The sequence below is a fragment of the Hipposideros armiger genome, unplaced genomic scaffold, assembly GCF_001890085.2.
Source record: "Hipposideros armiger isolate ML-2016 unplaced genomic scaffold, ASM189008v1 scaffold_53, whole genome shotgun sequence".
NCBI classification, from domain to species: domain Eukaryota; kingdom Metazoa; phylum Chordata; class Mammalia; order Chiroptera; family Hipposideridae; genus Hipposideros; species Hipposideros armiger.
The window spans coordinates 2,395,330-2,409,920 of record NW_017731403.1 but is presented as its reverse complement, the minus strand read 5'-3'; the positions used below and the strand labels follow the sequence as shown (position 1 = coordinate 2,409,920).

General features: G+C 41.4%; 1 protein-coding gene across 1 annotated transcript; it reads left to right on the top strand.

Annotated features, from left to right (window-relative positions):
* The first annotated feature begins 1,575 nt into the window (after positions 1-1,575).
* LOC109381776 (general transcription factor II-I repeat domain-containing protein 2B-like) lies at positions 1,576-4,302 on the top strand. Its single transcript, XM_019640746.1, has 3 exons — positions 1,576-1,705; positions 2,132-2,204; positions 2,332-4,302. The coding sequence occupies exon 3, from the start codon at positions 2,345-2,347 to the stop codon at positions 4,181-4,183; it is 1,839 nt and encodes a 612-aa protein (XP_019496291.1). The 5' UTR covers positions 1,576-1,705; positions 2,132-2,204; positions 2,332-2,344; the 3' UTR covers positions 4,184-4,302.
* The last annotated feature ends 10,289 nt before the right edge of the window (positions 4,303-14,591 follow it).

The following is a 14,591-nucleotide window of genomic DNA, read 5'->3' as shown; positions in this document are numbered from 1 at the left end:
GTTGTAAATGTGGACTTAGTCCCTTGTCTATACCTGGAGGAAAAACCTGCCCCCAGCCCTCCTATTCAATGGGCTAATGCTTCCACTCCCATAGGATCCTCTTCTATATATCCACCCTACCCTCATACCAGGGACCCACTCCTCTGCCTCCTGAACCACCTCCACCTCCTCCTGGCCCCTCTGCAGCCAAAGTTTGTCCATTAATCAAGGCCACAGGAGAATTTGGACCTGTGATCTCAGTAAATATTCTGAAGCATTCCAACATACTACTCTGGCTTATGAACTTACGTGGAGGGATGTTATGATAATATTAGGTTAGACCTTACCTGATACTAAGCAAAAAAGAGTCCTAAAGGAGGCCAGGAAATATGCCAATGACTTGCATTTATCTGATACCAAATATCCCAGATACGGCTGTTCTTCCCATAGATCTGGATGGGATTACAACAACAGTGCTGAAAAATGGGAAAGAGCAATTCTTTGTGTTAAAGTGGGTTTCAAGGCCAGCTGGCAAAAGGCCATAAATTATTCTAAGGTATCGGCCATCTGCCAAGGCCTAGACAAGAACCTGACTGCTTTCCTAGCGAGGTTAAGGGAAGCCCTCATTAAACACACTAATTCAGATCTTGACTCTTATGAGGGCCAAATAATCCTTAAGGATAAATTTCTAACCCAATCAGCTTCAGATATAAGGTAGATGCTTCAAAAGGCTATTTTAGAACTGGCATACTCTAGATGAGATGCTCACCAATGCCAATATGGTCTTCTGTAACCGAGACCAGGAAAGCAAGGCCAAGGCTCAGGTGAAGAAAAGAAGGAAGGATGCTAGGCATGCTCAAATGGTAGTGGCCCTTCATGGCCAGGCACTGTCCAAGAGCGCCTTGCTCCCAATGGTAAAAGACAGCACAAAATACACCATCTGTCAGGGACCTGGACATGGCTAAAGAATGTCCCAACACAGAGGCTCCCTAAGTGCTTGCTACAAATGCAAGCAACTGGGGCACTGGGCCGCTCTCTGCCCCATGGGTTAAAGGACGCCTGAGTCAGGAGTGTCCTCCAACATACACATGATCGTCCAGGACAGACAGCCCCCTCCAGTAGGCCTCAACACTGGAGATCTCTTACTGGACTGGAGCCAAGGGTGCAAATGGACATGGCAGGTAGGACAATTAAATTCTTATTAGATACAGGGGCCACCTATTCTGTCCTAACTTCCTTCTCTGGACGCTTCTCCCAATCTTGTACTGTCTTGGGAGTTACAGGCAAGCCAACCTTGAAGTTTTTCACTCCCTTATTATTTTTGTGGGATGGATATTTGTTTATCCATGCTTGTTATGCCAGAATGTCACAGCCCCCTATTGGGCAGGATGTTTTGCATAGGGTAGGAACCAGGATCATTCTTGGAGGGATGCCATTGTTCATGACTCCTCTCCAACTATTAATACTACCAATGGGCTAGACTAGGGGTCGGCAAACTGCAGCTCACAAGACACATGTGTCTCTTTGTGTATGTACATGTGGCTCTGAAGTAAAATTGAAAATGAAAATAAAACTATCATAGTTTCATTTATAAAATTTTTAAAGGATATTCACATAATGGTGATTTCATTTGTTTTATAGGTCTTGCAAAACTTTGAGACACTAAGGCCAGCTCCACACATTGCGTTTTAGCAGGTCCTGCTTAATGGGAGCCGTTTGGAAGGATGTGAGTATAACATTGTTTCATAAGCGTGTAGGGAGGATGAGAGTGGACGGGATGGTTGAGCACATGGTAGGCAGGGCAGCCAAACAAAGTGACTAATAAGTGAGCGCACGGGCGCCCTCTACCAGGCAAGGTAACATTGGCAACGGCAAAATGTAAAAGCGGGGAGTCTAGGGGAGTCAACGTGTAGTTGTTTTTTGTGAAGTTTGTGTAGTTGCGCAAACGTGGAGTCCTTGTCACTTTACTGTTTCTGCAACTTACAGTTAGAATTCTCTTTTGGCTGGGTGCATCCAGAAACTGCATTAATCTTCACATCCAAGTTGACTACAACTTAAAAGATATTGTTGATAACGGCAACCTGGCAATTATTATTATAAAGGCAATTTTAAATATGTATATAAAAATAATGTTGGTTTTTATTATCTTTAGATACGTTGACTGTCGAGATTTACCCTGGTGTGTTTTACTTCACGTGCAACTGTTACAATAAAACGTGTTACTGGTGAGATTTATTTTTATTATATTTTTGATTACTTGTTATTTATTATTTTGAATAATGACTTAGTTCATTTTATTTCCTTTTAATATAATGTATTTTTGTAATGTGCTAAATAAAATATATTGTTTAGGGTGCTTTTCAACATGGCTACGAAGAGAAAATTAAGAAGAACAATAGATGAGCATCGTACATTTAAAACTGAATGGACTGAGTCTTTCGCGTTTATCTCGAACTCAGATGGCCTTCCAACCTGTCTTATTTGCCAAGAAAAACTGGCGCACAACAAAAAGTCAAATTTGGAGAGACACTTCATGACAAAACATGCCACATTTGCCAGAGAATATCCTGTCGGTGACACAAGAAAGAGAGCAGTTGAAGAACTTCAGAAATATGTTGAAAAATCAAGTTCTGTATTTAATTATTGGAGACAGTCTGCCAATAATGTTAATATTGCAAGCTTCGTAGTGAGTCAGGAGATTGCTAAGAGAGGAAAATCATTCACAGATGGTGAATACATAAAATGTTGTTTTGTTAATGCATCTGAAGAACTTTTTCGGGATTTTAAAAACAAAGCAGAGATTTTAAATAAAATTAAAAACATGCCGTTATCTGCCAAAACAGTAGCAGATAGGACAGTTAGAATGTCCTCAAATGTGACCAACCAGCAAGTCAAAGACATTAAATTAGCTTCAGCATTATCAATTGCGGTACATGAGTCATGCAACATCAAGGACACAGCCCAAGTTTCCCTTTATGTGCGGTATATATCATCTGAGGGTCCGAGAGAAGAACTTCTGGGATTGTTGCCACTCAAGGGCCAAATGTGTGGAGAGGACATAGCAAATGCCGTCCTTGAATGCATGGAAAAAAATCATATCCCACTCAATAATATTGTTTCAATTGCAACTGATGGTGCAAAAAGTATGACAGGTGTGAGAAAGGGTTTTGTTTCCATTTTAAAAGGAAAAATTAATCATGAAGTGATTACTTTCCATTGTATACTCCACCAGGAAGCACTTTGTGCACAAACATTTCCAGAAGAAATTGGTAAAATCATGGAATTGGTAATTAAGATTACCAACACCATTATAGCAAGGGGAATTAACCATCAACAATTTAAAGAGTTGCTAAGTGAAATGGAGAGCGAGTATTCAGATCTTCTTCAGTACAACAGAGTTCGATGGCTTTCCAGAGGCGACACGTTAAAGTGTTTTTCATCTTGCATAAATGAAATCAAACTATTTCTTGACAACAAGGGTGTTCAATATCCAGAATTAACAGAAGATCAGTGGTTGCAAAAATTGTACTTTATGGTGGACGTTACATCACAACTAAATCAGCTTAATCATAAATTACAAGGCAAGGGAAATACTGCTTTTTCAATGCTGGAAGAAGTTATATCATTTGAAAAGAAATTGATTCTGTTTGCTGAAGATTTAGAGAGTGGAACTTTAGTTCATTTTCCAAACTTGTCTCAATATCGCCGAGAAAACAATGCCCTCATTAACAAAGATTATTTCAAGACATCAGTTTTAAACATGAGAGAATCTTTTCTTCAAAGGTTTCAGGAATTCAGAAATGATAAAGCGACTCTAGCTTTTATTACAAATCCTCTTAATGCCAATGTGAAGCAATTAAATTTTTCTCCATTTGATATTGACAGGGCTAATTTTGAAATACAGTTGGTGGACTTGACAAGCAAAGACTTATGGAGCTCCAAATTTGTACGTCTTGGTACTGAAATAGAGGAACTGGAAAGAGAAAAATGCAGTCTGACTTCACAGCACAAGCAGACTGCCATAAAAGACCTACAGGAGGCAGACTCAGTGATTTTCAATACTTGGAATAGTCTTCCGGACTCATACTATGAGTTGAAAAAATTTGCATTTGGTGTTCTCAGTATCTTTGGGTCTACATATGTATGTGAGCAATCGTTTTCTAACATGAATTCCATTAAATGTAAAATTGAGCCAAATTATTGATGCAAAATTGGAATTGTGCCTTAAATTAAAAACAACTAGTTAAAAAATGGAGATACAGAAACTTTTTTCAGGAAATGTAAGCTCATTGCTCACACCAATTAAAACCAATGAGAGCAGTTTTTTGTGTGAATTTTTCTTATTTTAATAAAGGTAATTAATACTATTACTTGTTATAATATTACTTTAAATTTTTCTTATTTGTAAAAATATACTTATGGCTCGCGAATAATTTTTAAATTGTTGTGAGGGACAGGATTGGCTCTTCTGTCTCAAAAGTTTGCTGACCCATGGACTAACCCATTCCAAGTCAGAGGCCTAGAGGCTCACATCAATTCTGCTGTTTGGGACCAGGGCATCCCTGGACAAGCCAAATCAGTTACCCAGTTTTCATTAGCCTCAAAGATCCTTCTCACTTCCCTAACAGAAAGCAATATCCTCTCAAGCCAGAAGCCAAGCTAGGCCTACAACCTACAATTTCGAAGTTCCTACAACATGGACTTCTGGTCCCCAGTAGTTCTTGTGATACTCTAATCCTACCAGTAAAGAAAAAAGATGGAATCTACTACCTTGTTCACAACCTAAGAATAGTCAACAAGGCTGTCATACTTATGCATCTAGTAGTTCTTAATCCTTACATCCTACTGGGAACCATTGCTCATGGTTTACCACCCTAGACCTAAAGGAAACGGCCTTCTGTACGTATCCTCTTGACCCTCAGTCTCAATTCCTCTTTCCCTTTGAATGGGATTCCCCTACTGGGGTCCACCAACAATTAACCTGGATGGTCCTTCCCCAGGGATTTAGAGATAGTCCCCATCTCTTTGGCCAGGCTCTAGCCAGGGATCTATAATATTACAATTTGAGGTGGGAACCACTCTACAATATGTAGATGACCTCATATGTTCCCTTACTTGGGACCAGGCTATACAACATACTATTCAGACCCTAAATTTCCTCGCTACACGAGGCTGGCTACAAGGTTTCCAGAACCAAGACACAGTTAGTTCAGCAGAAGGTTACATACCTTGGTCATCCTCATGCCAGGAGCTTGCAGTTTCTCGCCTGAGAAAATTCAGGAAATCTTAGCGCTACCAGACCGCAACTACTAGAAAACATCTAAGAGCATTCCTGGGGCTGGATACTTGATACTGCATACTATGGATCCAAATTATGAATTTACAGCTCAGCCTCTATATAATAGTTTAAAGGGTAAGGATGATTCTACTCTTAACTAGGGGCCACTTCAGAGAGAGGCTGCTCCAAAATTAAAGGACCTACTAGCCCAAGCTCCAGCACTGGAACTACCTAATCCCACAAAACCCTTTCGATTATATACATTCATGAAAGGGATGGTATTGCTCTTGGGGTATTAACCCAGATGCTGGGACCTATTCTTAGCCAATGGGATACCACTCAAAGCGCCTGGACCCAACTGCTAGGGGATGGCCATCATGCTTAGGAATTCTAGGGGCACTTGCCCTCCTAACTGAAGAGGCTATTAGTTTACTCTGGGAGTGCCCATCCAAGTCTGCAAATCCTCCAGGGAAGAGGCCACTACTGACTATCAGACAACCAAATCTTAAGGTACCAAGCTCTATTTTTGGAAAATCCTGGTATTACCATTTTCACCTGCAGTACCCTAAACCCGGCATCCTCCCTTCTGACAAAGACGCTACCTTTCATTCATGGGAAGACTCTCCATTTCCCTCTGCCCCAGGACCAACCTTACCGATCAGGCTTTAGAAAACCCTGATGAGACCTGGTTCACAGACGGAGCAGTCTCTAGTAGAGGGAAAGTGGAGGGCGGGCTGCTCCATCGTCTCAACCCACAAAGTCAGAGTCTACACCGCTACCCATTAACTCCTGTCCAGCTAGCAGAGATCATTGCTCTACTAGAGCTTTAGAATTGGCAGAAGGAAAGAAGGTCACCATGCACACTGATTCCAAATATGCCTTTCTAGTTCTTCATGCACATGCAGCTGTATGGAAAGAGCGAGGGTTTCTTGCCTCCAGAGATGGCCCCATCAAACATGCTTCTTACACACTTGATCTACTAAAAGCTCTTCACCTACCCCAGCAGGTGGCAGTAGTCCACTACAAAGCACACCAGAAAGGAGATTCTGAGATAGCAAAGGGAAATCAGGCTGCAGATATTGCCCAGACAGGTGTCTCTAGGAGCATCCCATCCAAGGGGCCTTATTGCCCACTTCTAACTCTCTTCCCTCTCCTAACTGTAGCTCAGAAAGGGGCTTGGGCAGTCCAAAGAGGGGTTCAACCTGCACTCTGGATGGCTTCAATGAGAAGAAATTCTTTTTCTCCCTCAGAACATTTAATGGAAGGTCCGAAAATCTCCCCATGATACTACCCATCTAGGAAGAGATTTGTTTACTTCTTAAATTTCCAGGTCATTTAACAGGAAGGGACGCTCCAAAATCATCAAACATAACTTCTTGCCCAACCTCCTCCCTTAATTACCCTCAGGGGGCACAAAAACCTCACCTAATCCAGCCAGCTCAACACAGAGGCGTCTTCCCAGGCGAGGATTGGCAAATTGATTTCACTCAAATGCCCCTTTTCAAGGTCATACGTATCTACTAGTTTTCATTGACACCTTCCTTCACTGGGTGGATTGAGGCCTTCACAACCTGGATGGAAAAGGCTTTGGAGGTAGCAAAGAAACTTATATGAGATCATACAGAGGTTTGGGCTCCTTCTTTCCCTCCAGAGTGACAACGGGTCTGCCTTTATTTCAACTGTCCAGTTAAACCTCCAAAGCCCGGGTATTAGATGCCACCTTCACTGTTCCTGGAAGCCCCAGTCATCTGGTGAAGTAGAGCTAACCAGTTCCTCAAGGATGCCCTCAGAAAAATTTCTCAAGTGGTATCTATAAATTGGAAGGTAGCCTTACCTATTGCTCTCCTCCACACTAGAATGGCTCCTAAAGCTACTCTTGGCCTCAGCTTTTCGAGGCTCGCTATGGGAGACCATTCAGATCCACTTTTAGACTGTGACTTTACAGCCCTCAAATCATATGCCACCGTCCTTCACCAATTCCAAAAGCCCTTAAGGACTTTGGACTCGCAATAAAGCCCCAGGAGATAACTGATTCACCCTTACATCCACCTGGGACTCAGGTTCTAGTGAAAATATGGAAAGATGGGTCTTCAAACCCTCTATTACAACCAATATGGAAAGGCCGTTATCCCGTTCACTTATACTCCCTGACTGCTATTAAGGTTCCAGGGACCACCGGCTGGATACATTTTTCCCGGGGAAAACCTTGGAAGGAGATGACACCTGAGACAACTTCAACCACAACGGCTCCTGTCAGCCAATAGAGGACCTCAAGTTCCTCTTCAAAAGGGAGAAACAACATATTGATACCGATAAGTAACATCCTTTTCCTTTTTGTTCCCATCCCTTAGGTTCAAAGATGCTCCCTACCTTCCTCGTTTTTATCACTCTCCCCTTGGCCTTTTGAGAACAAGCGGGAATAATTATTCGCCCAAATAGAACACCTTGGGAAAAGAATTCACTAATTAGGCTTTCTGGGGCAGTAGCACAGGGAGGGTTGAAGGACTGCTGGGTCTGCCACAGATACCCACAGGAAGAGAACTCCTTACCGCTTGCTTTCCCTGACCTCCAAATGTCCAAAAACACAAGGTACGGGGACCTTACCTTCTATTCCCAACCTCCCCATATTGCCACTCCTCTCATTCTAGTACACCTATCTTTCATATCAAGCTAACCTGCTTCTATACAGCTAGTCCCAAACAAACCTTTCCAACCCAACACCAGCATTTTTGCTAAACCTAGCAATAACATGGAGACCCTATATAAACTTAGACAACTGTATTATGGGTCCTGGTGGCCATCCAACACCAGCCTCTGTACCTCCCTCAAACAGCTCCATGTTTCTAAATACCTCCTGTGCTCCTCTGAGATTTATCTGTATTTGCAATTACTCCTCCCGGGAACATAGCGGGTCTGTTTGCCCTAATGAGACTGGACACCTAGCTACATGGTGCCTAAGTCCCTATCTCATATATGGACAATGCACATTGGGACACATAGCACCCCAGCTAATGATTTATAACTCTTCCATGAGCTGCTCTCACCGTAACCTCCTTGATAATGTCCTTACCTGGGGGAGGAAGATGTTTTTCTTTACAGTACCCTGGGTGGGAGATCTAGAACATGAAATCATCCTATCCAACTTTACTGCAGAATTATAAAAATTATCCAGTGAGACTGGAGGGGCCTTACATGAACTCTCAAGACTCTCTAAACTCTTGCAAACATTGTTCTAGACAACCATATTGCATTAGACTATATCCTAGCTGCTGAAGAAGGAATTTGTTGCACCTACATAAATAGTTCAGCTAGGATAGAAACCAGAGTAGAGGAGATAATCATGCCACTTTGCTAAAAAATTTACGGGACAATCAGCTATTACCGGGTATAGCAGAGGGATCCCCTTCTCAATCTTGGGGACCCTGGCTATGTTCTCTTCTCTCACCTTTGCTAGTTCATCTCATTATTCTTGGGTTCCTTCTGTTTGGACCATGTCTCTTTAACCTTCTTGTTAAATTTGTCAAGTCCATTAAGTTACAGATGGTTCTTCACAAGGTCTACCAACAACTATCTCTGGGGAACCCCACTATCAAGGACTTCTAGGTGGACATCATGAGCCATCACCTCCTGTTGACAGGCAGCAAGTATAGGAACCCAAGGCCCTGACAATGCCCCCCATCAGCAGCAAGCAACCAGAACAGTCGTCATCCTTAGACCCCAATGAATTGGGTTCCTATTACTTGAGGGGGGTAATGTTAGGCAGAAGTTAGGTACAAGTGACAGGAGGGAGTGGCAGTATTGCAACTGGTATTTTCCATCACCTAGGTCCCCCAACCACCGGGACTTTCCAACCCACTAGGTTTGTGGTTGGGATATCCTGATGGGGGAAATTGAGTCTAATCAGAATAATTTAGGTTTTGGCGCTTGCGCAGAATGTCAAGGCTTGACCTTGGCCTAACCTTACCTTAATTAAAATATAGGTATAAATTAGCATTGCCGGTTTAAAACCCACCCCCCCGCCATGGGTTTTTCTGTATGCATTATAGGTAAGGACGTGAGCGGAAAGACATTAATTATATAACTCTTGCACATCAATCAAATAACCCAAATCAGCACATCACACACAGGGCCCACCCAGAAATCAGCCATATAAGCATCAAACCCCGAGCCCTTTGGGGCAGTTGTCTCTCTCGACTTGGCCCCTTCTTTCCTTAGAACGTATTCTAATAAACTTCGCTGGCTCTATACTTCATATTTGCTGATCTGTAATTCTTTACTGCATCAGCAAAAGGACCAAGCGGTTTCTCCATTAACAATGATTCTTAATGCTTATTTCATAACACTGTTCTAGCCTTTTTTTCTAAATTATATTTTTTATATGGCATATTATACTGTAAAACCCAGCCTTATAACTTCTTTAGGTAACTTATTCAACAAATACGTTAAAAGGCCATAGTTTCTAGAGGGGGAAAGGAAATAGAAAGTGCATGTATGTGCACTGAGTGCAGGACATAGTCTCAGGAAGGGCTGGCCAGGGAAAAACCGAACGCCGAAGACCTGAAGGAGCTGAGAGGTGCCGTGATTATATATATATACATTTGGGTGAAGAGCTTTTCAGGCAGAGGGAAAGCCAATGCAAAGGCCTGGAGGAGGAACGTATTTAAAGGTGTTGGGGAAAAGAACAATGAAGCCACAGAGAAGTGACCTTCAGGGGGATTTCTTGAGTTTGTATGCAGGGCTAAGATGGATATTTTAGGCCATTCTAAAAATGGCAACTTGCTTTCTGGCCTCTCAGGCCTCTAAATGCTGTAACTTACATAGAATGCTCCCTACCACCCATATACTTTCCCATTCTTAACCAACTTTTCTGTAATTACTATCATCTCTTTCTACCCACTCCCCACCACACACACACACACACACACACACACACACACACACACGTGTGCTTTTGTTCTGGATTTCTGTAGCACCCTATAATGGCCTTATCCTTACAAGTACATTGTGCTGCTTGTATACTTGCCTGACTGCCCCTGCCTCTATGTTCTGCAGGACCTGGACCATTACAGCTAAAGTCTATCTTGGCTCTTACCGTATTCCTAGAGTCTAGCCAAGTGCCTGGCATATTATAGTTTCTCAAACATTTAACTTATGCCATAAACCCACGGGATTAGTACGAGGAGCAGTATCATTTATAATTAAGTTTAATGTCAATAATTGTATTGACTTGAATTATATGTGGCATTTGAGTGAGTGGCTGACAGCCGCCTTTTAGGAGCAGCATAATATTAAGAGCCTGAGTTCAAATCCCCACACTTCCATGTGATCTTAGCCCAGGCACTTAGCTTCGGTTATCTGTAGACTAGGAATCATGGTTACTGAAGCTGAGTTTATACATAGTACCTTGAATTACCTGGGGAGTATAAGCACTCACTAAATGTCATATTTATTGGTAGTAGTATAGGATCATTTTTATAATACTGTATGGTTCTTATAGTATTACAACAAAATGCAGTACTGGTATTTAGTATTTATAGAATACTAAAATGCTGGCTATAATGTTCAGTAACTAATAGAGCACCTACTATGGGCTAAGTACTATTTTAGGTATTATGAACACATCAGTGAACAAAGCAGACAATAATCAGCGAATTTGGTTGCGATTGATCATTGATAGAGGCCTCTGATATAAAGGCCTAGAAGGTTTCCTTAGCCTAGTGCTGGGACTAGTTAGCAATGTGGGAGAGGAAGGTCCTGGTCGGACAAAAGGCCTTTATGCGGTGACTTCAAATGATAACTAGGGAAAGAAGAAGGAAAACAGTGTCAAAGCTTTGACAGGCTCCAAAACAGGAAGTGCTGGCAGAACAAGGAAGCCGCAAGACACCGCACTAGCAGTGGTCCAGTAAAAGTGAGAATGGGCCAAGAAAATCACAATGTTTTCTAGCTACTCAAGATGAAAGATGTAAAACTACAAGTGTTAAAGTCTGGCTTAAGTCGGCAAATCGTTTTCCAGAACAGCCACTGGTTTCACAAATTCCTCCATTCCCCTGAGTCCTAGTGGCGGTTCTTTGCCCCCTGAGTTACTTGGGCTCGGTGAGCAGTGAGGCCCCTGAGCCTGCCACACATCCTCCTCCCATTACCCAGCATCAGGGCAGCCCGTTTATGCGTTGGTTTTCCAAATAATTGTTTTGGTAAGAAAGGTATTGGCTAAAAAGTTTGAAGTCCACTAGACTAACCAATAGCAGGGGAAAGTTGTGAGCAGCTTTCTTACAAGCCAGGGGGAGTAAAACATTGGGAAAATGGAATTTTTTTTTAAAGGTGTTTCACCAAGTCCAGAATTTAAAACTACAGAGATACTCGAACTGCACTGTCCAATGTGACAGCCATTGGTCACAAGTGGCTATTTAAATCAGTTAAATAAAAAATCAGCTCAGTTGCATTAGCCACATTTCAAGTGCATAATAGCCACATGTGGCTAGGAGCTACTGTGCTGGTCAGCAGATAGATATTTCCATTACAGTAGAAAGTTTTTATTGTCAGTACTGTTCTAGAGATTCTATGGTGCAACCACCTTGTTTTATAGAAAAACCTGTCAAACCTAGAGAGATGGTGTAGTAGGCTGAACAAAAGCTCTCCGAAGATAACAGGCCCTTATCTTGAACCTGTAAATACCTTCTTTGAAAAAGGGTCTTCCCCAGTGTGATTAGGTGAAGACTTTGGAGTTGGGGAGATTATCCTGGATCATCTCTGTGGGCCCTAAATGCAATCACAAGTGTCTTTAAAAGAGAGAGGCTGAAGGAGGTTCCATGCACAATGTTGGTCTTGAAGGTTGAAGTGATGCAACTTGAAGCTGAGGCCAGAAGCTGGAAGGTTCCAGAAACAGAGACCCCCCCCCCCTCCGCCACTCCACCTCCAGCCTCCTGAGGGAGCACACACTGATTGACCCAGTGAAACTGATTTCTGCCCTCCAGAATTATGAAAGAATACACTTCTGTTTACGCCACCAAGTTTGTGGTAATTTGTTACAGCAGCCTCAGGTAACACAGGTGGAAAGCTTAAGATCGCAAATAGAGCTGCCTTCTGCACTGTGTTTTTATTGGTGCTTTAAAGGTGGGTAGGTAGGGTAGATTTTATCTATTCATAAGTCAATTTATAAAAATTTCAGATCTATGGCAATGAAGTTAAAATTTATTTAGGTTTAAATCATGAGAGACATGAACATGTGGCTGAAATATGGAGGATTAGCAAATACCTCATAATAAAACTATCAAAACTAATATAAAAAGTCAATTTATGGTTTACTGGAAAGTCAGTTACTTATGTATACTTTTAATAACTTTTCATTACACAGTACAAAACCATCCAAAGTTCAAGTTGTAAAAATTCAGTAACAGAAACAAGACAGTAGGAAAAAATTATTCTAATTATAATTTTTGCCTTGTTGGCCATACAGCTTTGGCCAGCAGTGTCCCAGAGGTAATACAGACTGTTAAAATGAGACAATTTTTCAGTAATCAGCCTCAATTAGTTTTGGCTTCTGTTCCATGAAATGTAAATGTGAGTTTCTGAGAGGCTTTAAAAAAGTAGTATAAAAAATATTTTTAGAAAAAAAATAGTATAATAAAACTAGTCTGTGGTAGACAGAGCTCTGACTTAAGTCCTACCTATTGTAATTTTGGTGTATCTAGATTGTAACAATAACCAATACTGAGTGATGGCAGCAGCCTACTGGAGACTGGGAAGGAAACTGGAGCAAAGAACCCAAGTTTCTGAATGAGAAGTTCAGGCTTATTGAACCCAAAACTTATTATGGGAAGGAACAATGCATGATTTGACTGGCTCTTTAACTAAAATGCTAATGTTAATGGACAGATATCTGAGATTCTTTTTCTTGCATTATTTTCTAGGTTTATCAAAACTTGTGTGAGACCATTTTCACCTGTTCCATATCTATATCAACTTTGATGTGAATTACCAATGCTTTTTTAAATTAGTTTTTCAGCAAAACTACCAATTGACTTGGCCATAATATAATTGAAGCTATTTATGGTCTTATAGAATATTCAAGATAGTGCCTTCCCTTTGATGACTGCTCATTAGAACTGAAGCTGAAGCTATAACCACCACACGCAAGTAGTACATGGAAAATAGAAACCGTTCTAAACCTATGGAGCCTCATTCTCCTGATAAAAGAAGGATCAAAACAGCCCTATTTGTCTATCCTTCATACCCAATTCCAAACGTGAACAGTTTACATATAAAAGTGTTTAAAATTGGGATTTAGATTACATAGAGTAGAAGTTTTGTGAGCTTTTGACCAAAATCAGGTTCTCATTTTTATTTTTTGGGGTGGGGGGGATGTGGAGTGGAAAGGGAGAATATTTTTACATGAACTGCCCACCAGTCCTTACAGCCTCTTCTATTTCTGTCTTGCTGACAGACTTGAATACCTGTTTTCCACATCAGCTCCATCTCCCACAAGAAAAAGAAGTGTCATTATTACAAGTCTGAATATTTCTGCTTAGAAGTGGCTATTATCGTTTTTTGAGATATTTCCATATAGAGTAATATTGATCTCTTGCTCCCTGTTTAAGGTTTAACTCCCAGCCTGCAGGTAACCTACTGATTATTCAAATACGCTCACCTTGAAGAAGTAAGGTAGACATGCCCCCATGTTCTCATTCTGAGGTAACTGTTGGCTCGTCTCCTTCTAATAAACTTTTAGCTCCATGTTCTCTATTTTGTCACACTCAACTCACCAGGTTGCACTCTGTTTAAATCATGTACCTACAAAGCCAGTGAAAAATGTTTGAAGAAGCTCAGCTTATTTTAGATTCAGCCTGAAGTTTCTCCAAGTTTCACCAAGACCAGTGAAACAAAACTGCAGGACTGTGCCCTGAATGTACACCCAAGGGGCAGTTTCCTGTGCAGCTCTATTTTGGTTTGGCTTCTATAGAATCATCGACCACAACGGCAGGAAATATAATCTTGTCAGCAGAAACTTGCTTCATGTGCATATTTTCTTTCAGAGTCAGTTTGACTGTTTCCTTATCTACATTTAACTTTTCAGTTAAATTTTCTTACAGTTAATTGGCTATTGGAGCAAACCAAATTTCTAACCCTCTCAATGTTTTCATGTGTTCTGAGGGTGACTGGACCACCACTTTGAGCATCATCATGGACATCATCTCTACCTTCTTTAAACCTTTTGTGCCAGTCAAAAACTCTTGCTCTTGACATTACTTCTTTTTTTTTTTTTTTAAGATTTTTTAATTGGGGAATTGGGGGGATGGGAACAGTGCTGGGGAATTGGGGGAAGGGGAACAGACAAGTT